General features: G+C 35.2%; 1 protein-coding gene across 1 annotated transcript; it reads left to right on the forward strand.

Moving 5' to 3' along the window:
- Positions 1 to 23,888: 23,888 nt before the first annotated feature.
- LOC126750141 (uncharacterized) lies at positions 23,889 to 26,037 on the forward strand. Its single transcript, XM_050459651.1, has 3 exons — positions 23,889 to 24,274; positions 25,310 to 25,415; positions 25,467 to 26,037. Exons 1-3 carry the CDS (start codon positions 24,097 to 24,099, stop codon positions 26,035 to 26,037), a joined length of 855 nt encoding a protein of 284 aa, XP_050315608.1. The 5' UTR covers positions 23,889 to 24,096.

The raw sequence follows: 26,037 nt of genomic DNA on the forward strand, positions 1-26,037 counted from the left end.
AGAGATAGAGAGTTGCGGTTTTCGCGACAATTTTGCTACTTTTTCATAAAACTAAAGATGCTGTTAACAAAATTTTCATAGCTCTTTTATTTTTAAGATACAGGGCATTTTTGAAATTTTTGCATTTTGGGACCCTCGTCGTATCTCCGTTATTTTTAAAGTTTTTGTAAAAGTAAGAACTTATTCTTATAGATTTTTTTTCGTAGAATCTAGTGGTATAGATATATGGGTTATTCTTAAAAAATTACCGGATAATACTAGTACAATTGAAATTAAATAAATTCGTTTTAAAATGTGATTTTGATGGATAAATCCAATAAAAGTAAATTAGTTTATAGAATAACCAGAGTGGTCGAGCTGAATAAAATATATTTTGGCCAAATTTTCAAAAAAATTATTTGGGTAGAACACATGCCATGACCACGGACATGATCTATTTTCTTGATAGTACAAAAATTTTAGTTTTAAATTATAAAATTAATGCATTTTAATAGATTTAAATAAAAAACATGATTCAAAATGAAACTTTATTCTTTTAATGATTTTTATAACTGACAGTAAGAAAGTAAGTAATCTTATAAAATTTATAAAAATGTTATAAACAACACTTATTTGCTAAAACAAGTTTGGGATGGAACTTAAATTTTTAACAAGGTATTCGTCTTTCTTCTCAAGATACTCAGGAGGATCTAATACCATTTGAATTTCCTGTTCTTCAATGATAGCTATTTCTGGTACTTCTGGATATTCAAACGTTTTAGTTCCAGTTTTTTTTTTTAATTTAACAGTATATTCTTTGTTTGAATCTACGGATAATATACACACCACATAATGTCGATAATTTTTTTTCCCAACAATTTCACAACAACAAACATATTTTTTTTAAACTGGTGAATCTGGTCTGGATTGAATTTTTGAAAGTGGTATATCATCACTTGTATCACTGTCAGATCCATAAATGTCATTGTATTGTAGGCATTCGTGAACTGGTGACCAGAAATTATCGTCGTCATCATCAGCCCTTCCATCTTCCAATATATTATGAGATTTATACACCAATTTGCCCAAGTTGTAGTGACTGCAAGTTGTATGACAATTTTGGCAGCTCAGCCTTCTAACATAGATGGTGTTCGGTTTAGCACGATGCCATACTAACTGGTGGGCTCGCAATGTTCCCTTAAAACTTGGAATGTCATTTGGAACCAGTTTGTCCATTGCGATAAAGTTTTGGTCATCAATCGGTATAATGTGGATCCCTTTGCAAGCTTGCTTAACTTCTTGAATCAGTATTTCCAAAGTGGATATATCTTTTCCTCTTCCTACTAAGCTATCCGCAGTGCGCTTCAAGCACCCGCCGACACCATCTGGCGCACCTTTTCCATGCCCAGCTTCACTAAAATGCCGCACCATATTTTCAACGTTAAGTACTTTTGTTAGATGTGAAGACGCTAGGTAAAACATTTATTTATTGCGATACTGGGTCGACGGCTCATCGCTGCAAAAATGAATGGTTTTTAAATTTGGAATTTTTTTTTTTACTTCCTGTAATAGCGGGTCTAAATGTGCACAAATCGCAGCAGGGTCATGTCTTAAACAGTTAGAAAGGGTGCAATAAGACTCAGGTTTCATATCGCCACCATAATAGATAACACAGGTGTGCAAACTAATTTGCTGCTTTGGCGCCCCAAAGTGAGAAGCCTGAACTTCGGAAGCATATTTTAGGACATAATTTTCTGAAAAGTCCATGTGGATTAGTACTGTTGTATCCGACAGTGACTTTTTAACTAAATCAATTGCAGCGTACTGGTGATTTATGTTACAAATATGTTGCATAAATCCGTTTAACGTGGCTTTAAAGATATTCACTAGTTCTTCTTTGGTTCACATTTTCGTTAACTTGACTGTTTCGTTAAGTCTTCGAACATTTTTTTTGCTGACCCTTAATATCAACTTCATGTCTCTGAATAGCCCACGTTTGATGGAATATTTGTTCGTTTTTTTCATAATGATTAAAATTAACGTTAGTATCTTTGCACCGCTCACAGGCCCGTTCCAAACATAATTCTTTGGGAAATTGATCACAGCAAATACGTTTTATTACCTCATTCATACTTGATTCGTTAATAATGGAATGTTTCTTAAGACTTTCCAATATAAGGCCCATATTTGCATGCTGTTTGCACAAACACGTCTCTATTCTTATAATTGGGAGACAAAATCCAAAATGGACGAAACTTACAAAATGTCGAATAGCTCAACTTTTTAAAATTAGGGTATAAAGCTGTAAACTTTTTGTGAAGATTCAGAAGCGTATCATTTAACAGCCGCTTCTGTTTCTTAACTTTGTGTTTTGTAATTGTTTCTTTTTTTCCGGCTGTTATTCTGCTATTTTCATCTTTTTCTAAAAAATGCCTGACTTTCATTTTTGTCATTAATATTCTTGCTTCTATATCTTGCTTGTGTATGTGCTTCTTTCTTCCATCTGATGTGAGCTTCGCCAAATGTGTAAGAAATTTGTATTTTTTTACCATTTCACCATTAAGCATCGATAGAAAATAGACCTTATTTTTATTTTTGGTTTCCCGGGAATAGTTTTCTTTTACCTGCTCTTCAATCACTTCAGCAAATAAAAGTTTTTTTTTACAGCTGAGGGTACCGTATATTTTTTTAACAAGTTGCTGACGTTTGATTTAGGACTTTGTATTTTAGAAAGGTGACGATGATTTGCTCTGCTTGCTTGGGTTTTATATTTATTTACGCGCTTTTTTAGGGTATTTACTAAGAGCTCCAAATCCCTAATCTTTTTTTTCAGTGTTTCAGGTTTTCCTCGCTAGTTTTTGTCCTCTTATTTGTTGAGGAGTAATGTTTCTCGATCCGCTTGGCCCAGGAATATCTTCTAATATCGGTAAAGGGCTGGATGGTGGGGTGTTGTAGTTAATATAATTATTTTCATTTTCAGCGTGTTTTTCGGCATCTTTTTTTTTCTCCCTATAACGTCTTAAACGATTTCTCCAATTTTTTCGAATTTTTTTTGAACTCGGTCACTAAACTCTTCAATAGGGCGTCGACTTCGTTTTTTTCGTTCCCTATGTTTTCTTTTCTCTTCTTCATATCGCACAGGATCAGCTTTAATTTTTTCTCTTGCTTTGCGCATACTTAATTTCTTCGCTTCTCTTCTTTTTTCTAGATCTCGATCGCATATTTTCTTTGTTCTAGCCATTTAATACCTTAAAAAAAAGTGTTTTTTAGTTGATGCATTAATGGATTATCTAAAGCTACGCAATAATTATCTTTTTATAGATTATAAGCTCATAAAGAAAAAGTTGTTAAAAATACTTTTAATGTGTATAAATAATATTTAATTGTCCACGGACTCACGTGGACATTCATGATACACGGACGTGAGGTCCACGGACGTGATGGAAAATTACCTTTTGACGATTTAAAATTATAGATTTTTAGGTTAGGTTACAAAACTTCTGTGCAACAATGTTTATTTGTGTTTTTCTTTATGATAATACGTATTTAACATTAATAAGATTATTATCCTTATTTTATTACTTTTTTGGCTGCTTTGACGTAATGTTATGTGACATCTGTTATATTTTATCTCGATAAAGCGTCATCAAGTATTCTTTAATAATTCTCCACTTAATATGTTTCGATAGAAAAGTTACCTTTAACGATGAACTTATGTGGTTTAAGTTATTTTATCTTAAACTACCTCTGTGTTCCCGTCTCTGGTAACGAAAGATCTGAAAAATGTCAACGTTATTTACAACGGCCTCATTTCAATATGCAAGAGTATTTAAGTAATATAAGGCCTTACACTATCCCTCATTATTCCTTTTTAATAGTTAATTATTTATTTCTTTCGTTTCGTGGTCTTTTCACCCTAATAAGACACACGCAATGTATGTTGTAAACTGACATATGACTTTGGTAACAAATTATGATGTTTTTAACTAACAGTTATGGCATTATTGCTCGTTGATGTTGACGAAAGAGATCCTCAAAGAAAGAGGTCGCTAGTAAAACTCAGTCTTCAACAAAAAAATAGTACTTTAAAGGAGATTATGTTGTATCCAAAGTTATTTTCAACTCTCAGCCATTCAAAATTGTTGTTGTACTTGGAAAATTGAGTGCTTTACCTCCTACAGTATAATTTTCATAATTAGGATCCGGATGGAAGCTCTGATCCTGGATCGTCCAGGAAATTTTCTTTTCCAAATTATATACGAGTAATCTCGGCCCCTCAGGATCAGCCACATACAGCCAAGTTTTCATACAATTATCCTCAATTATCCTCCATACTTTCGATTTCTGCGATTGGCGTTGAATAATATGAAACGTTTTGGTATTTGTTATTATTATGATATTGATCATAAGGTAGCTCATTGTATAACAGGGTATCCTGAAATTAGGAATTAAATCATATCTATTAGATTCATTCTAAAATCATTACCGATTCTAGGTCAAAAGCTAAAATTTGAGGGGGACAAATGAAGTCGTTATTTATGTTGGCGTTATCTATTACCCAAAGTCTGTTACATTCGTCTGCCTAGAAAGAGAGATAAAATAGTAAATAATTTACTATTTGCATTGGAAAATAAAATTTAGGTCATAGAATAAACGAGATGCATTAAGAGTCTTTTAGTTATAATATACTTTAATCATATCCTATAGGAAATCCAATTTGCTATAGCGCCATCGCAATCCTAAACTGTTTCCAATATAAAGCCCAATTTCTATATTCCTGACTCTTTTTGTAAATGCATTTTCGTATTGTTGTCCTGTGCATGACACGTAATAATTGATCACATAATCTACAATTATTTTTTCTATCCTTCTATCTCTTTTTGTCTTATTCCCACTGAAACTGGTTGTTTCCAAATTTTATTACCCAGCAATTCGAAATAACATTTCTACAAGAATCTTTATTTTTTACTCGTAGCAGAGTACCAGAATTGAATTTCAGTAAGAGAATGGGAAGTTGTAATGAAAGACTAATTGGTACAAAACCAACACCAAGACTACAATTGGATTAAAGTTCATTAAAAACTGTGTCTTTTAGTCCTCAGTCGTTAGTTTTTAGAACTTAGTCTCTAGATACTTTTGACGTTAGGAATCTGGACTTATTAAAAACTTAAAAACTGAATTTCCAATTTGTTTTGAAAACTACCAGAGACAAATGAAGTTCTTGATAGTCGTAATTGCTACCGTTTCGCGGATCATCTCCTCGGCTTCAGAGCTTAGTCTAAAACTCAAGGTCTGACTTTTCTGCCTTATCTAGGCCTGTTGGTCTAAAAACAATTCCTCTTTGTTCACCTCTATTCTTTTTTTTTTTTTTTTGATTGACTCGTCTTGGCTCTTGAGTGTCTCTCGGTAGAAATCCTCAGGTAGCGTCTTTGGCAGGTATGAGTCTCCGATGAGAAGTTTGCCTCTTGAGTTTTTTTTATTTGGTCTAGCAGAATTTTAGTGTCTCTATACAGTGGTGTTATATGACGAAAAGGGTGCTGTATGTTGAAGTGGACGAGCAGATACTTGGATTTACTTTGGTTTGGGCAAAGGAATAGACACCTCATTCCACTACATGAACATCGTCTCTTTCAGTTGAGAGATGTAGATTTTAACCGAAAACTCCTTCATTATGAAATATCTTATCAAATATTTTGAACTATACAAGAAAATTCTAAAGAGAACACGATACTTGTGGCTAAATAATAAAAGTATCATAAATACATATAGTTATTCCAGACTATAGTCCTTAAAAGAAAATAAAAAGACGTGATCACAGTGCTTGAAACAACAGGTATCACTAAAAAGGGCACTAAATTTGCACAAAACGGTTTCACTTGCGACATCAACAAAACACTGAGGGCAAAGGAGTATAAAATTACTAGAGCGTCAACTAGGAGGCATACTTTTAAAAACATATCGCACGCAGATATTTTGATTTTTTGACTTTGTCCACGGACGTGACGATTATTTGGTGACAGCAATAAAAATAGTAACACTCTTAGAACTTAAAACTAAATCTTTTTGAGTATACTTATGCTTATTTTTAACTTTAAATTTCTCCTGCTGAAAATTCTTCCCATATAATGAGATGAAGATGATACAGTATTATATGGCATTTTAGCAAGAATAGCTTCATGGTCGGAAGTACCAGATGGGAGTACTGTGCATAAAACGTCAACAAAATTTGTACAGAAATAGTCAATTGTAGTTGCAGATGTAAAAGTTATTCGTGTGGGAGAAAGAACGTGCATTTTCAAGTCGTAAGAATTTAAAATACTTAAAATAGAAGTACGTGGCAAGATTTTATCAGTGTAGTTGATATTAAAGTCACCAGCCAATATAACCTAAGAGTGTAGGGACAACTGGGATAAAAGAGAATCAAGTTTGTCCAAAAACATAGCAATATCTCCTGTAGGTGACCTATAAACACAAAGAATATATAAATTAAAATGCTTACAAAAAAAAAGAGAGAATTCAAAAACAATTCTCTAACAGAAGATTATCATACTTATCAATATTACAAAAATCGTTTCAATTGTTTGCCTAGCCAAGATCATGGTTCCTCCATGTATAGATTGTTGACGACAAAAATTTGATATAGGAACATAATCAGATATTAAAAAACATTCACAGCATTCATTCAAGACAATTTATTCGATAAAATATTAATTTTAAAATATTTGAAAATATGTGTATGTAATAATGATGCCAAGTCTGAACCAAAGTTACTGGCGTGATTAGACTCTAGTTGAATTAATATTAGTATCTTTTATATTATTTAATTTTTGTAAAATTGTGTCAACTATCTTCGGGTTTTGATTGACATTTCTCTGTTTTTGAATGAATAACGAAAATAATTATTTTCGTTATTTGTGAATTTGGCGAAAAAAATGGCAGCATTTGAAAATTATGAAAAATATGATATGCTTGTATGTTTTATACAAAGTATTTTCAATGCTGAAGAAGCTTCTGAACTATATTTCCATAGGTAAGTTAGAAGCCGTTATATGACTACCTGCAATTTCTAATGTTGTAATTTTATGCTTGCTAGATATCCAGAGAGAAGGCAACCGTTTTTTTGGTATATTTCCTTGTTTAAAGGACAAATTACATGAGCACGGATTTGTTGTTCAGCCGCGTCCTAAAATATACAATAATGAAAATATGAGTTGAGTGTCTTTTTTTTATTTTGGGAAAACAAATAGTATGCCGAATTTTTGAACGTAGGTATCTAGACATACTTGAGGAAGTTGTTCCAGAACTTCTGGAAAATATCTCTCTAGCCCAATATAACACTGTCTACCTACAACAATAGGGTACCCCAAGTCATAACTCTGGGCTAGTAAGGACATTTCTTAAAATAACTTTGCTCAAAGATGGATAGGTGCCAACGGACCTGTTAGATGGCCTCCACGGTCCCCCGATCTCTAGATTTTAGGTTTTTTATGGGGGTATATACAAGATCAAGTGTATGAAAGTCAATGCAATAATCTAATAGAACTTCGAGACGCAATTCATTTAGCATTAGTTAACAGCATCTTTAGTTTTACGAAAAAGTAGCACAGTGTCGCGAAAACCGTAACTCTCTATCTCTAAAAATAAAGGAGATATCCCGCAAAAGGACCCAAAATGGGACACCCTGTACAATAAGTGGCGTGAATAATTGCTAATAGATAATTATTAATAAAACAAATGCTTTTTAATTTCATATATTTATGAAAATATAAATTAGGTATAATAAAAAGTCGAAAGTAATAATTCTTAAACTATTTTGTAGATCTATAGTGCAGTGGGCAGCCAAGGAGGCTAAGGCTGTAATGTACCTTATAGGCCGCCTAAAGGACCTGTCGTGCCCCACAGGCCTCTGATAACAGGGTAACCTTAGGAAAAACCAATGAGGCTCTCTGGTATGAAGGACTTAAAGCCACTCAGTATCTACACTGAAATAGATATTAAAGAGAATTGATATTTAAAGAAAAAAAGTGCGCGTGAATACTGTGCACTCCACAATAACGTTGGTCTGCAGTTTTATCCTCCTACCAATAACACCAGTATTGCCGGTTGTCTGCAATGCCGATAGTGTGGAAATGACTTCTTATATGTCAGTGTCGGGTTTAAAGACCTGTCACTTGCCGAATTTCGCGTCTTAGACAGACAGACAGCTCGTCTATGTGCGCTTATTTATGCCAGGCGCTTCCTTCCATCTTCGAAGGAAGATGGAAATCTACTTCTTCAGCAGACTCTTTATTGATAAAAGTGCTACACATTTAGCTATAACAATTATGGCTTCAGGCTGCACTCTAGAAAGGGAGTCCGCTTCCTCATTTTCAGTACAGCCTGAGTGGTCAGGCACTCGAAAAGCTAAACCCTGCAGCCCATCTTCATCTGTTCCTCCATGATCTTTGTGCCCTTCCTCATTTTCAGTACAGCCTGAGTGGCCAAGACTCGACAAGCTAAACCCTGCAGCCCACCTTCACCTGTTCCTCCATAATCTTTGTGCCCTTCAATAGCTTTTTGAATCGACCGATTTAAAAAAAATCAAACGTCAAAAAAAAAGACTTTGAAAGACCTTTTAAACAAGCTATTACTCGATACCCCTTGCCATTTAAATTTTTTAAGGGTATGACCCTGGGGGGCAGAGGGTGAAAGGGGGTGAAGTAATTTTAGGTTAGAAAGTTGTCCCCCTTGGCAAACCTTTTGACGTATTTCGGCGTTTTTTTTTTAAACAGTGGTCTTCGATAAATCCGTGGTGGGAAGTTTTCAAATGAACACCCTGTATAATAATTTCGCAACATTCTGCTACTTATCGCTGCCTGCGATATGGGTCACACTCTTCCAATTTATTGTCTCAGGTCCATAAGGTCGCTGTCCATAAGAGTGAGAGGAGATTCCTGTGACCAGAGTTTTGCATGATCAGTCTCACCAGCCCGTTGTTCATTCCACCCGCACTCCCCATTGCCTTACGTTGTATCTCAAGGGCGGAAGGCTCAACATGAGTCTCAAACGCTCTAGTTGGCGCCGTTTGCATGGAACTCATTATGCTGAGACATGCAAAGCATTGAATTCCATCCAGTTGAGCTTGAATGTTTGCTTTCTCCGTATATAGCCACCAAACGATATGTGAGAAGAAGTTTGACGTTCGGTGAATAGATCTAGAGAAGGGGACATATTCCAGGTGTTGCCGATAGCCTTCCTGCAGGCCTATAGCACGCAGATGGCTTTCTTAATTCTGATGTCTGTGTGAGAATACCAGGAGAGTTCTCTATAGAAATCTAATATGATTCCCAGAAATCAAACTGCCTGGAGTATTGCATTACGCCACCCAAAGACACAACAGGTGGTGTGCCAAAGTGAAGTCTTCTCGTGAATAGTAGGAGCTCTGCTTTTTTGGGGTTGCCCTCATCATCGAACCCTGCATTGCGGCCGCATCCATTGCCGGCCAAAGGATTACCAGGTCCTCAGCGAAGGCCTGTGTATATAGGCAAGACTTGTTTAAATATTTGATCATACTGTCAACTACAAGCCAGCACAAGGTTAAGGCAATATCTCAGCGGGTAGCCTCTAGCCGCTAATTTTTGACAACCTCGCTGTTGGGCTAGGCAGGATGCTGCACCAACGGTTGAATCCATCTCACGAAACAGGGTTCTGAGCCATGACGTTCGAATGCTTGACAGATTACAACTAAAGAGGTGTTATCAAATGCTTTTCCAATATCTAGGAACGCACTCAGATAGGCCTTACCATTTTCTGAAGCACTCTTTACTTTTCTTGCGAGGTGGCGTAGCACCAGGTTTGTGGCTTTACCCGCCTGGTAGGAATATTTTTGTACATGTAGTGGTCTTGACCAAGAAGCTTTCTTTTAGATATCGGTCAATCAGCCTCTTCATTGTCTTGTCAGAAAACTGATAAGGCTGATTGGTCGGTACAATTAGAGGTGCGTAGAATACATCCCAGTCAGTAGCAAGTTTACGCGCTGCTATGCTAAGAAGTCGATGCGTGTCACGGTGTTTTCCGTGATATTTTTTCATCAGGTATTAAAGTTTGAGAGTCTCCGCCTGAGCGGACAGCTGTAAATCAATTTCGACGGGAAAGTAAACAGAGCAGACTACGAGGTGCTTTCCCATATCTATTGAAAGTTTGATGGAACTACTAGAACCGTTGTGCAGTAGAAAACATGGAACATTTCTAACTAGGATTCAGGCACGAGGATTCTCACAGGTGACATATTTGTGCAATATTCCGCCATTTCTGTATCAAGGGAACGTTGATGACAGCAGTAGGCGTTCTTCCATGCTGTAGATTCGCCTGTAGAAATTTTGTAGGTAAAGTGCTATAAATGAGGCTTAGATTAGATATGTTGTACGCAATTGGCGAAAACGGTCACTTCCCGAAATTTATACCTACAACGCGATGTGGAAAATTTTAAAACCACATACGGTGTTACGGATATATTTTATATACCCAAAACGCGTTATGTGTAAATTTCAAAAATCCACGACGCAAAATCACGATTATCATCGAAGACACGCGACAGTTTTCGTGTTATGGGTAATAAAGAATACCCATAAGACGAAAAATATGTAGCTTCGTAAGTAATGTGAAGAAATCAATCAAAAAATATGTAAAATAAAAATATTGGCACGTTTTCACGATGTATTTATAAAATACACATTTTTTATAAAACTAATCTTTATTATTTATTTTTGCATGTTAATGATCGATGACATTTTGAGTTACACTTTTTGTCTCGTTGTTTGCAGGAACATTTATTATTACCACAAAATCTTTTACAATTGTATTTGAGAAAACCTTGACCGGAACCTTTAGAACCTTCGCAAGGGTATTTTCTTGGTAGGAATATCACCACCACCTTTATGTGGAAGGTAGGTACCATAGGGTGTATGAAATAAGACCATAACAAAATTTGATAATAAACTGATTTATGGAATGCTTTATTCCTCTGAATACAGTTTGGTTGTGACGCATTATAACAATAACACAACCTCGGAACAAGGTTATAATAGAGGTTATAATAATATAACATAATATAACAAACCTTAATGGCACCACAATATTATTATCATTTAATTGCTACATGAACTGCGAATCTGCTTGAAGAAGTTCATTTCTTGAAAAAAATCTGTCCAGCGGCCCATTCTCAGTACTCAGTTCATACAAGCCATCATTATTATTATTAGAAACAATGGGTAACACATTTCTTGAAGTTAGTCGGCCTCTGTCAATATCTGATTATTCTGATTTGACTCACACAGCATTTTCGTTTCTTGAATTTTCATCATTTTATGTGATTCCTCTCTTTGATTCAAAATTCTTTTATCCCTTTATGTTATTTGATAATTAAAGCTATTTTCAACTTTGTCTTCTGCCATACTATATTCATCATTATTGCCATTGTTGTTGTCCATCATTTCATTTGATTCATTTTCATTATTGTCTTGATTTTTCTGATCGGCGTTGTTATTTTCCTTTTCGACATTTTGTCTATTTGTTAAATTATTATTATCATTGTTGTCATTTTGTTAGTTTTCCATACTATTTATTAATTCTTCTAAGTCTTCTTCACTTTGCAATTTATTAATAACATCTTGTGGAAGGTCGGCATCTCCTAAACCATTAACCTGTCTACTGCCAAACACAGCCTCATAAGGACTTCTGCCAATTCCTCTATGAAAAGATCTGTTTTTCTGTGACTGTATGAATTTCAACCCTTCTGACCATTTTGTGTTATTATAGTTTACCCAGGTAATCAGCATATCGCAAACATCTTGATTAGCTCTCTCAACCGAGCCTTGGCTTTGTGAGTGTCTTGGTCGGCCATGAACTATTTTAAGACCAGGACAGAGAGTGGTAAGTTTTGTAATCACCAAGTTGACAAACTCACGGCCGGTGTCACTTTGCAAAATATATGGTGAACCCCCAAGACAGAATATATCAACCAAGTGTTCAGCTACTTCGTGTGGGGTTTTGGTCTTCAGTGGTCTCAAAAATAAAAATTTTGTCAGATGATCTTATAGTTAAGAATAAAATTATATGGGCCATCTGGCTCTGTTTGCATATCGATCAGGTCAACCGACATTATAATTACAATTAGGTATTGCTTTTTAATGAATATTAAAGTGAATTGAAATTACCTGACATCTACAGTTCATGTATTTAGAAATAATAGGTTTCACAGCTAAACCCTTCTTTGGAATCTTTTTCTTCAACTGACATGACTTACATTTACTAAGATACAAGTTTATAATGTTTCGAGTGATGTTTGTGTATTTTTTTTTAATTCATGCTCCATTCCTAAAAATTAAAAATTATTTAAAAAAATATTTTTAAGAATTATCTTATATTTAAATCCACTAAAAGAATAATGCAATTCCTTGTGATAAGAGGAAGTGATTTTAATTCAGCTTACAAGATTTGACCCATACCCCGACACACACAGACAAACACACTAACACGGCAAGTTAAATAAAAGCTTGTAATAAAGTCTTTTAAATGTTAATAGTGTTAAATATTAAAGAAATTAACCTTTTTCTCTTTTATGTCCTGTATTAATATAGGCTGCATGCACAATATCGAATATAATTGTTTCCGATGAACATAAAGTTTAATATCTTCTTCGTTAGTTTTAATACTTCTTCTCTCCAATACTTAGCAATTCATATCGATTCAACCTTCGATAAAGTTTTGATGAAAGTGGTTTGCCCAATCTGCGTAATTCTTGTGCTTCTTTAACTTCACTAATAATGTTTTTATAATCACATTCTAAGAGGAGTGTAGACCTAATGTTTGATTCATTATAAAGTTTATTTAAACCATCTTCGAATTCTTTTTTAAGATTTTCGATTAATTCATTCATTTTTATCGAATTTTTACTTGAAACTTTGACAAAGAACAAACAAATAAACAAAATAAACAACTGCTGCCAATAAAATCAGTAAGGTTATAAATTTTCGGGTTGTGGAAAACAGGCAAATAACACAATGGACATTCGACACACTCCCGAAGCTTCCCCCGAAGCGACTCCGCGAGCGCCCGAACAGGGTGACCTCGACACATAACACACCGCTCGGAAATACTCGATTATGTTGAGACGAGAGAGACAACAAATCGGAAATCACTTACCAGAATACGTACCGAGAAAACCTTTCACGACACTGAATTATCGGGGTTGGGTTGGGGCTGAGCTGGGTTGGTAGTGATTTTTTTTTATATAAAAAGGCGCTGGGTGCAAAAAGGACCTGTTGGGTCAATATTCATTTTTCATAAGAAAAACTGATCTAAATCAAATGATTAAGTCTCCGACAACGAATTTATAATAAATACGACATACATTAACTTTTGTAACTGTTTAATTTTTTAAATTCGTACAAAAAAACAGCGTTCGATAGGATAGTAAACTGTTACGCCAGGGGTAATTATTTAATATAGTCACTTTTTTTTAAACGATTTAAAAAAAAAATAAAAATGAAAAAATTGAAATTTATGGTCTCCGACAATGAAATTATGATGAATACGACATTCACTATCCTATGTACCTGTCTTTTTTTTTTAATCTTGAAAATGGGTAGTCGATAAGATAGTAACTGTTACCGTAATTCGTATACATTCCAGCCCTGATAAAACTCAACAATATGAATGAAAACTTGGCTCAATCTAAATAAGGCTGTAATATATGATATTCTCTAAGAACCTGTTTCTTTTCCTACTTATAAATATTAACTTTCCTACTTATAAAGCTGACGTGTAAAAGACCCAACCGATCATACTCGAACGTTTAAAATATTTCGCGGGTATTGTGTCGAATGTCCATTATGTCGAATGACGATTGTGTCGAATGCACCCGTCTCTTTATTCTTACCCAGAACACGAAAACCGTCGCGTGTCTTCGATGATAATCGTAATTTCGCGTCGTGGATTTTTGAAATTTACACACAACGCGTTTTGGGTATATAAAATATATCCGTAACGCGATGTGGATAATTTGTAAAATCCACATCGCGTTGTGGGTATAAATTTCGGGCAGTGACCGTTTTCGTCAATTGCGTACAACAGATATAAACTTAACAGCAAGAGGTGTTCGCCGCTAGTAGGGAGTGTAAGACTGACTAGCTGCCACCCTTTGGAACTGGGAAGGCAATCGTCAGTACATCGTCCTGGCTGCGTAAATAGAAAAGCTACTTCAATATATCCTCCAGGCGGTGACCAAATAGACTAGGATTTTTATGCGTTAATCATGCAGAAAACCTACTTGAGTATATCACCCAAAGGTGCCGTATTGGACTAGTATTACTCTCTATTTTGCTGCCTTATCATACGGAAATACTAGTTTAGTACAGCCCGCAGTTTCTTGTGTACAAAAATTTAGAATAGTTTAGTTTAAAATTTACAATAGGCTTATAAATTCTAAATAAATAAACAAAACACTGAAGCACGCAGTTCTTGTAAGTGTAAAATGTTGGGTGAAAAAAAAACAGTTAATCATTTTATTAATATTTGCTGTCATACTGTAAGTAATTGATAATATTAAAAGCCATATTATTATGGGTTGCTTATTTTTCTGATGCTTAGACTAAAATAGGTTTCTTAAGCTCTTCGGCGTGATGTTGTTCTAAGTTCTATGACAAATTACTGTAAATATAATTTTTATTTGGTAATAATTAGTAATTAAGTGACGTTATTCTTACTTGAAAGTGTGGTTCGATTTGCATCGTTTATTAATGTTTTTTGGCACACTGCAAATTATTCTCAATATTAAATGCTATATTATGGGGCCGATTTTTTGTGCCCTGAAGTTCTAATTTCGTAGGACGTCCAGCTTGAATTCTTCCTCCTGAAATACCTCTAGCTTTTCGGCGTGAAATAGAGGTTGGTTGTACTTTAATTTTTCTTGATCTCCTACCGGTTGTTTTGTGAAACACAAATGACATGATCTGTGATGACGTCTATAGAGTTTTTAGTATATCGGCAAATTTCTATACAAGGAAATACTATTTAAAAATTGATAATCAGGTGACTTAAAATTCTTACCTGTAACTGTGGTATATGGCTCGTATTTGCGTCATTCTGTAAAACTAGACCAATGCGTGTAAACTCATCATTTATTTTGTGGACTACTTCGCTGTAATTGTCAAGACCTATTGTTGTTAACCATTATGTTGATGTCGTCACCGGGGCATATTTATACCGAGGTGCTAAACGATGAAAATTCCACTAAGTTTGGAAGCTTTTATGTGACAAATACTTTAGAGGTCTTCCACTTGGACGTGACAGATGTCAACGGTCATGTGGCGGGCGGCGAGTATCGATCCACTACTCCCACACCCTAAGGCTACTATTTTACAGTTACGCCCAAGGCAAAAGTTTCATATCCCCTATTGTACCGAAAAGCAACTGCTTATCCACGGTGTTTCCTATAACCATACCGCAAACCTCGGCACCGCCGAACGGTTTAAACCCGAAGAGCAACAGCACAAGAAGCCCGAATCCGCAGCCGTTGTGCCAATAGACCGAGATTCCCAATCATCCCGGTTTGATTTGCTGCGCCATGCAGTCCAGCAATCAACCGGTCGTGTTGATGATTAAACCAGATTCGATTTTGATACAAGAGATTAAAGTGGTGCCGTCTAAGTCAAAAATAACCGACATGGTGGCTATAAGGCACAATTCCGGAAGCGAACAAAGGACCACGTTAATTCTGTTATGCGAGGACGGCAGTTTGAAGATGTTCATCGCCAATATGGATAAAACTGGGTTTTGGATGTCCGGCAGTATACAAGCGACAGTGCCAGTCGGTACCTCACTAAAACCGAAGAAAAAGAAGCCGATTAAAGCGGGCAAGACCTCGAGCACCCCCGAGTTTCCCATTGACTTTTTTGAGCATTGCACCCCGATGAACGATGTCGAGTTTGGCGGGAACGATTTGCTTCAAATTTACAATGCGGCCCAATTAAAGCATCGGCTAAACTCAACCGGACTCTACGTGGTCTGTAACAAGGCCCAATTCCAACTGGAAGTGACGAACAACGATCCCAACTTGGTGATGTGCGGAATTCGGGTTTTGGTCGGCACTCAGGACCCTCAGAAGGCACCCTCGTATATTGAAATTTTCGGTCGGATAATATCGACCGCGGTTATGAGGAGCCGCTGGTACGATGTGCCTTTTTCACGAGAAGAGAGTCTTAAGCCGATAAGAAATTAACAATACTTTTTGGACCTTGTCAGGACCCAGAACTAATGACAATGATAGATTGCGTAAAAGTTTATGGTAAAACCAAAGACACATTCGGTTGGTCAGAGGATACGGACGAGGGAGCCAACTCGAACGCGAACTCCTCCAACGGAAGCGCCTCAGGTAACACGTTGGGGTTAAGTAACGACTCCGACGGTCAAACGAGGGCCTCCCAGCAACTCTCTATACTGGAGCGCCTCGCCATGGACGTTTTTAGAAGCTTGGACAGTTCCCTGTACGTTTACGCCAACGAGGAGAAATTTACCAAATTAAAATGTCAATTAAAATGTCCTGTCGCACTGAAAATTGCCACTCGGTTGTTGACTCTGCCCACACCGGCTTCGATCCAAGTGCATTCTAAAGCCTTAATGTTGACGTTGCACCCTATCAAGGCTCAGTATCATAGCTATAAGGACCAGACACTTTTGGAGCATGTTTTGAGCGGATTAGCGGCAATGACTGAGAAAAAAGTTTCACAAGGAGCAACGGACTTGGACGCGGAGTCTTATTACCGGCTCGTGTTAATAGTACGTGACATAGCGGTATCGAGGCCTCAAAACCTTATCAAGTTCGCCGACAGTCACGCGTCAATTCAGGATGTGACCGTGGACGATCCTCTGGACTCTCCAGAAAATGTGGAAAAGGAAAAGAAAAAGGAATCGGGGCATCTCTTGTTGCAGCTGATGGACGTTTTGTGGATGTTGCACCAGTTGAATCTGGAGATTCCAGCTTTGGCTCCGGTTATGGTACCTGGATTGAAATATACCGAACAAGTAATTCACGCCCTAATCGAAATAATCCACGCTTTCCAAACCTCGGAGTCCTACAGCAACATATGCGTCGCTCTATATCTACAGCTGTTACTCTGTACCGACTCCACCATTGCATTTAGCGCGAAGCAAGGCCTATGTAAAGTACTAATGTCAATGGGCATGTTAAACTGTGATGATGCTCCTAACTCCGCTTGCTAAGAAGTAGTATGATCAGATATGTGTTCATTTAATAATCCTTCATGCACAGGTGCATCAACACACCTATGTTCAAAGAACGACAAAGGAGTTTCTTGTCCTAGAGCCAGATATGCAAGTTGTTGGCGGTCATTTTCAGTTAGCAGCAGGAAAGATTTGAACATAATACCGTACTTATTCTCAACTGCTAGTAGGTGTTTGCAGAAGCGGCCACCACTTCCACTTGGACATGTGCAGAATCCAATTTCACTATCAACTATGTAGTACTCGTAACGTTTGTTCGCTCTGAACTTTAAATGTTTTTTCATTAACCTGTGTAACATCTGTTATAATTTTGGATCTCTCAAAAAATGTCTGATAGTCCAGTATCATTTTTCGAGATATTGAATTAGCAAAATGTAGCAGCCTTTTTCTGTGATATATCTCGAATGTCTTAAGCACATAATCTGCCAAAGCACACATGTTAAAGGCATTACACCTTTGAAGGACGATATCTTTAAAAATTGGTATAGAAGCCTCACAATAATTATTCGTATTGTGGCCTCTATTTATCGTAAATCGACGAAAAGCTAACGCCCATTCTTCGCGCCTCTCCCATAAATCTCTTAAATGTTTCATTAGTTTGGGGTTGGTATTTACAGCATCATGTTCTTTCATCCTTATAAAACAATCATTAGCACTTTCTTCGGTAATGGAAAACAAAATGTTGCGAAACAACATCATTATTAATTTTCGATTCTCTTTTGGGATGTTGTTGTCTTTTAACCAGAGCCACCGCCAAAGCGCCTGAGCTACATGGAAAATACACAGCAATAAAGTACTATTTGGAAATACCATTTTAAGAGCGTTTCACATTGCTGTTGAATCATCAGTCATTATAACTGGAGGCGAAAATAATAATTCAGTATTTTTTTCTAATGCTTTCTTCATGGCATTAAAAGCCAATAAATAGTTTATTTCACTTTGACTTGTGTGAAAGGCTACTGCAACTGGTGCCGCGCCTACCTTGGTAGGAACGAAAAAAAAGGGCACACTTGTATTGCTCTGATCACCTAATGAGCTGGAATCTATAAATAATATTTCATTCGCAAATCCACCTGCAAACAATCTTCTCATAATAGTCGTGATAATAACGACAATAGTTGGATCTTCTTTTATATATTTCGCCTTCCGAAAGATTGGCCTGCTTCTTCTTTAAAATTTCAATCGCGCTACTCACATCTCTTTCGCCGTATCGTTCATGTCGCCATTTTTTATATAAATAGTTTACTTGCGTTTCCATAAGGTTTTTTTGAGCATTTGCTAAGCATTCAACAACCCCTGAATCGACATTTTCCTCCAATTCCATTTCGTGGAATATTTTTGCTGCTGCAGGAGTCATCAATGATGTCAGCCTGATTCAAACTATGAGACAAATATTGCCTTGAAGTCATCACTGCAACGTAAGAGCACAGCACAAAGAAACCAGCAGTCGCACTTCAATAAAAATACATTGGCTTGAATAAGCGAGTTCGGTGCATGTGTACTAATGCAGGCGCGGCATATTTGCTTATAGTAGGGATGCCGCTGACACTCGCTACGGTCCACGCGGCTTTTGCCTTGGCTAGAGCCGGACTTAAACATTTTTTTAGATATTATTATCTTGTAAAATAAAAATACCTACATAGTACAAATATTTATTTTTTAATATTAATAAAGTTCATACATTAACAAAATATTTAAACAAAAATAAACATCGCATTTCTACATCTAACAACGACGATATAGAAGAATACGTGCAGGAAGTTAATTAGGTACACTGAAAAAAATATTTTGTGAATTTACAATAAATCTACTGCTTTTAGTGTGACCATTATATTTGTTGTAAAATCGCAAAATATTTGTAATCAATAATTATTCACAAAATATTTGTAATTTAGATTTCCCTTTTAATTGTGAATTTAATCTTTGTGACTAAGAAATACATATTTTTTGTGAAATTACAATTTAATTTTTCAAATTTTTAGTAATTTTTATATGTGAAATAACATTTTTTTTGTAATACCACGTTGTAGATGTAAAAAATGCTCTGGTAAAATTACATTGGAATAATTGTATTTTTTTACTAGCTACAGTTTTTTGTTTAGTATTTTAGATAAATTAAATAAAAGACTAAAGTGGCAATTTAAAAAAATACAAAGGATTTATTTTTTCAAAACTCAATGGAAAATCAATAAACTCAATAGGAACAACACTACATAAGAACAAGACTACATAGTAAGTGTTCAAAAAAAAAAGAAAAATAACAAGTATATTTGAAACTTAAACTTTTCAATATACAAACAAAAACATAAACTCTTAAAACTCTTGAAGTAACCAAGAACTTTACATAGTCTATATACATTTTGGGGTCCCATATAATATCAAATATATATGTTAATATAGGTACCTACTTACAAGCTAAATCTCACAAAAAAAACCCTTTAAGGTTGGAACAAATTCATTTAACATTTATGGACTCAAAAAAGAAACGCGCGGCGATTTTTATTTTTTGCTAGGCTTTTTTTTTCAATTAAAACTTCTTATACAGGGTGTGTCATGTTACCGTGGCCAATACCAACTTTCTTATTTTAAATGGAACACCTTGTATGTGATTACATTTTGGGATATATTCCAAGAATTTTGCTGTATCACATGCGCTATACTTTCATTCTATTTTTAAGTTACAAGGTGTTAAACATCAGGCAGGCATTTAATAATACTCTTTGTATGCTATATAGCGGTAATGTCATTAATAATAGAGCAAAACGGAATTTTTCTATTTTGACTTTTGAATATTTATTTTCTCATATTTGTAAAAAATATTTCTCAAAAATTTTGACAGCTGCCATATTTTATTTCACATTATAAGTCGAAAAATAGATATTAAAATTTAAATTTTAACTAGGAGTAAGGTAAGGGAAATGCCTGAGGAGTAATAACACATTAGTCGATTTCGCTATAGAGTTTGATTCGGTACTTACATCGTTTGCTCTGACAATATTATGAAAGTAAATTACCACCATTTTCATTGGTCAGCCTCAAATTTTGGTAAAAAATTACACATTTTGGTTCATCAAATCATATACCGTGTTCCGGACCACCGTGTATTTTTTTACAGACCAAATGTCATTATGTGCCAAAAATGTACCAAACCCCTTTTTCAAGGCCAATGGTAGGTGCTTACCTTTATAGTATTGAAGAACCAACCGATATACCAAACTAAATTCTGGCGAAATCTCCTCTTGTAACTTAAAAATAGTTGAATGATTGTCTATGATGATGATGTAATGACATAATTGGTCTATTATTTAAATTTTCTTTTAATTGTGTTTCAATTAAAATAAGAAAATTAAAATAAGTTGGTATAGGACACGGTTATATGACAAACCCTGTATAGAAAGTACACATTGGCAAAAAAGCGCTACTAAAAATAAAAATAAATGGGTCCGAGCGTTGTTTTTTTAAACCTTTCAATTTTAAAACGAATTTGTTCCAAACTTTACTTTCTCGTTATATTAATACATTAAGTTATTAATTAATATAAGAAATCAGTTTTAAACCAAGTTATTTAAGATTTACAAAAATAAAATAATAATTTATTATTCTATCTTGGCTAACTTCGTTAAATATGAAATAACTTTTCTTTTCGAAAGATTTTGTTTTTTCGATTTGGTTCCTGCTTCGGGGTGTATTTTTAAAATATATCTTTGAAGGAACTCCAAAATGCAGGATGCTTCTTTGGGATATTCCAAATTGAAGACAAAATAAAGAGCAATTAAGCAATGCAATGCTCCTCCAAATGAGTCACATTTTTCCGCAACAAGTTCTTGTTCTAGGTATATTATAGCATTCTTGGAGCCTACAAATAAAAAAAAATACTTATAATCTTTTAAAAAAAAAATTTTTTTTACTCGTCATTGTTTTAATCATTGTTAACAGGTATTAATGTAAATATTTAACTTACCTGATACTTATAGGCACGAAGAAACAGTAAAGATAAACAGAAGGACTAGCACAAAATTCTTTATTACCTGTCGTAAGTCGTAATTAATAACTGAATCGTCATTTACGTTGAAAATTTCGGAGTCGCTTGGGGACGCGTAGACACGCACTCTCATTGGCCGCGGTTTACAAGCCAAGGTAAATTTAAGAATTAAGGTGTAAATTTACAAAAACCTTGTAATTTTACATTATAATAGTAAAAATAATTACAAATATTATGTGATTTTATAATATGAATGTGATTTTGCAACTTTCTTCGGTAATTTTACAAATCTAATGTAATATTGCTTATAAGTTTCACAAAGTGATTTAAATTTACACAAGTTTTTTAGGAATTTTAGTAAATACTTGGTTTATTACAAAATATTTTAATTTTACTGAATAATTGTTGTAACACTACTGACATTTCTGTAAACTTAAAAAGTAAATTTACAATCATTTTTTTCAGTGTATGTACCATAAATTTAAGAGACCATTCTTTAAGTAATTTTAATCAAAATCACAAAAGTTTTTATAAAAAACGCTACACTTTGTAAAAACGCTATCAAAAAAGTCACTAAGTACGGCGCTGAACTAGGCGATACACCTATGAACACAGTTCGATAAACAGTGAGCTCCGCATCCGGAGAACATGGCTGCGGCATGGCTAAGGATGCTATTAGTTCGCTTACATTTTCGAGCGGAGTGCGACTGCTGGTTTCTTTATGCTGTGGTAAGAGGTTGTAAGCCTGAGCAACGTGCAATTTTTGACTATGTACACAATGTATATCTATTAAAACGTGTAATCCTTCTCTAAGTAATTTAGATTTTTTTAAAGTGTTATGTGTTGGACTGTTTGTTTTAAAAATTTTATGGTGATATTTGCATGGCAATTGTAATTACGCTTCTCTCCTTTCTTTTAATTTTTTCCCTTATTTTTTAGTGAAAGATGGCATAAATACTTTTTACGAAAATTCAAATCGTTGGCCCTCACGAATGCATTTTTCAACAACCCAATTGCTTGCTGTTTTATTGGAAAAAGCCTGTATAAACTTGTCACATTTTTCATCATAGTTTTCACCACTTAACTTGCATTGAAACGACACAGTAAAACTTTCGGCACTTTGACCATTCATTTTTACAATTCGATAGTCTGTTAATATTGCACTATATAAGTGTACTATATTGCACTTATAAGTAACTTTTTAATAGTTTCTTCCATTTTATTGTAGTTAAGTTGTTAAATTACTTTTTGTTCATAAACAACCGAATACCGAGCCGCTTGATGTATTGTAATATAAACAATGTAAAGATAACCTCTAAAAAAACACTTGCCGTACTAAAGTAGCATTTACAGAATATTACGCCGCGTATAGACCGGAAAATCCTACTCCAATATAGCACCATCCAGGACTATATTGAAGTAGGTTTTCTACATGATTAACGCATAAAAATCCTAGTCTATTTGGTCACCGCCTGGGGGACGTATTGAAGTAGCTTTTCTATTTACGCGTCCTGGCTGGAAAGCTGCAAAAGCCCTTGATTTGGCAAAATTAGCCCAGGTTGTGTCGGCGGTAAAGGGCTCAAGGACAACTATGAATGTCGCCGTCTTGGTGCCATCAGCGACTTTCTAGCTCTCAATAAGAAATATAACAGCCCTGGCAGTGTTTCCAGGTCAAAAAAATAAAATTCACCAGAAAAAAAAATGAAAAATCACCAGATTTAAAAAAAAAATCACCAGAAATTTTAAAACTCTATTTTTAGAGCTGTATTACTAGATTTAAACAAAGAAAATGCATGCTCTAATGTCTGTGTACAACTTAGTAATTAAATTGTATCATAAAACGCAATTCACTATAAATTTTTTGATACTAGGTGGCGAAGGCAGTAAAATTTTAATTTTATTAGCACATAACCTAAGATACAAATTGAATAAATTTTTCCTGATGTTATTGTGTAATTTTGAACTACTTTTGTTTACGCAAGGAATTATAAAAAAAGTCCGATATTTTTTTACTGCCCCAATGCCGCCAATAAAATCCTTGTTACAAACTTTACATTTAAAATAAATGTTACCTACAGTACTTTTCTGAATCCAATGCTTATTATGCTTTTATGTTGCTCCCAAGTTGAATTATATTTGTAAGCATAGCACTTTTTTTCTGTGGAGTCTCTTTTGCATCATTGGTGTCTGATAAATTAGAATCAGATGAGTCCAAAGCGGAAGTAGATGGAACCAGCGGAGACGCACATGCTGACATATTATTTGATGAGGAACTAGTGCCAGGCTTTTCTGTGTTTGAATCTATTTGCTTTTCGGTAGGTTTTAAAAACCGTTTTATGATATTAAATATTTTAATAAAATTGGTAATCTAAGAAAAACATACAAAGGCATACATAGGTAAATCTGTTATCTATCATATTAATTACTTATCTTTTATTTTACAAATTTTAAAATGCACAATCGAAGTATATATATCTAATTTTATAGGATAAAAATGAAATGAGGGAAACCAAAACATGCGCACGAAAAATTCTGTGATATATAAATCGCGCGTAAATCTTAGTTACCACAATAGTTTAGGGGAATCACCGGAATAAAACTAGGTCAACCAACCGCAGTGTATCAGTTCAGTTAGGCCGGCGACACATTGGCGGTTGCGGCAGCGGTTACAACCGCTATTCTATAAAATACATGAATTAATATGGAGTGGCAACACATTAGCCGCCAAAAGGCCGCAACCGCCTTCTCAACCGCTTCTTAGCGCGGTTCGCGGTCGGAAATTCAACGTATTGTTTCTTGACTATGTGTTCACATTAACGGCGCGGCCAAGAACGAGATCAGACCATTTTTGAACCATGGATATATTCGACACAGAAAAATTTATTATTTTGGTGCAAAATCGGACTTGTTTGTGGGATGTTTCTGACAAGGAATACAAAAATAGGGATAAAAAAATTATTGCTTGGCAGGAGGTTTTGAAGGAAATGTATTCGGATCAAAATTTGTCGACTCCGGAAGAAATAAGATTAAAAGGTAAGAAAAATACTTCATATATATGTACAGAAAGTGTTTTAATATAATAATTGTTTACAAAGGTAATAATATACCTATCTATTAAATAAACACAATACACTAATATTTATCTATATCATAGCATTTTGCCAACTCAAAAGCAACTGCTCACAGGACAACAACTCATAGTTGTTGTCCTCTAGTCCCATGTACATCTATATCATTTAAGCAGCAAGTTAACGTGTCTTCAAATTGGTATCCGTCCCGTTTTCGAACAAAGTTCTGCAAGACACAAGCTGCTTTTATTACCAGTACTGCAAAATCTGGTTGCACTAATATGCTAGTATGAAACATACGCCACTTATTGGCCAGAATACCAAAGGCACATTCCACGAACCTCCTAGCTCTTGTTAATCTGTAATTGACAATCCTTTTATTCTCATTCAGATTACGTCTTGGATATGGCTTTAATAAATTTTGATGTAAAGCAAAAGCTTCATCGCCCACCAATACATAGGGATAAATACGTTGGTCACAATTATCTGCTAAAACTGATGGACTGGGTATAAGCTCACTGTTATACAACTTTCTTCCAACAGTACTTTGCCTAAAAACATTGCAATCGAACTCCCGTCCGTATGCTCCTACATCTATTACTATGTAGCAATAGTTTGCATCAGAAATCGCCATAAGCACGAGCGAAAAATATTTCTTGTAATTAAAAAATGCCGATCCGCTATGTTCTGGTGACATTATACGAATATGTTTCCCACCGACTGCCCCAAAGCAGTGGCGGAAATTAGATTTCTGATCAAATTCCTCTGCTATTTCTTTCCATTTTTCAACAGTAGGTTCGGGCATTTCTAGTGGTTGTAATATAGTCCATAATGCACAACAACATTCATTAATGATCATTGCGATTGTACTTCTTCCCATTAAAAATGAATACTGCAAAGCAGCAAAATGCATTCCAGTCGCGAGATACCTAAAATAACATTTTGTTTTTACGTCTGTGTATGAAAATAGGTTGCTTAGTTTAATGAGATTTTTTTTTAGGGACAGAACTTCAAAAGAAATGGAAAAATATTAAAGACCGTTTTATTAAGGATCTCAAAGGTGATTCGAAAAGCGGCTCAGCAGCATTAAAAAAGAAGAATTTAGGGTAGATTTTAATGGCAGTAGAAAATAACGATATGTATTTTTCTTTTTCCAGCACCGAATCTAACGTGCCCAAGGAAGCGGTAGACAGCCCAGAAAATACCGAAGGAAATGAAGATGGTTCTGAAGAGGCCACACCAGCACCGCATTTCAACCAAAGAGCAGCAATGCCGAACACAATCTCCAGAAAAAAAGCATCGTTTGAAGATAAATTGTTGACACTTCTAGAAAACAGGCAGCCTCCACAGCCTCTGGAAGATGACGACGATTTAAATTTCTTTAAATCGTTGTTACCAGCGGTTAAAACCTTGAACCCGCAACAGAAAATCAATTTGAGAGTAGAAATACTGCAAGTTCTCCAAAGAGTTTTAAATCCTCAGCCCTTTTATCATAATCAGTTCCAATCAGCGACATACATTCCGCCAATTTCTCAGCAAATTTTTCACCAAACCATTCCTTCCATATCATTCTCCGTTCACCCATCACCATCAAACCCCTCTGCTTTGTATGACAGCCGCCCGTGTACCTCTCGTTCATTACAACCTATACTTTCACCCACAGATTCCCAATCGTCCGACTACAGTGAAATTTTACCTTTGATTTATTTCCTTCTTTTCTTTTTGTAA

The sequence above is a fragment of the Anthonomus grandis genome, chromosome 2, assembly GCF_022605725.1.
Source record: "Anthonomus grandis grandis chromosome 2, icAntGran1.3, whole genome shotgun sequence".
NCBI classification, from domain to species: Eukaryota; Metazoa; Arthropoda; class Insecta; order Coleoptera; family Curculionidae; genus Anthonomus; species Anthonomus grandis.

Bases quoted from the DNA above. Each gene is read 5' to 3' on its own strand.
- LOC126750141 (XM_050459651.1), top strand. From the start codon at position 24,097: ATGGATATATTCGACACAGAAAAATTTATTATTTTGGTGCAAAATCGG. The intron at 24,275-25,309 runs GTAAGAAAAATA...ATTTTTTTTTAG, and splicing joins GGAAGAAATAAGATTAAAAG to GGACAGAACTTCAAAAGAAA. The intron at 25,416-25,466 runs GTAGATTTTAAT...TTCTTTTTCCAG, and splicing joins TTAAAAAAGAAGAATTTAGG to CACCGAATCTAACGTGCCCA.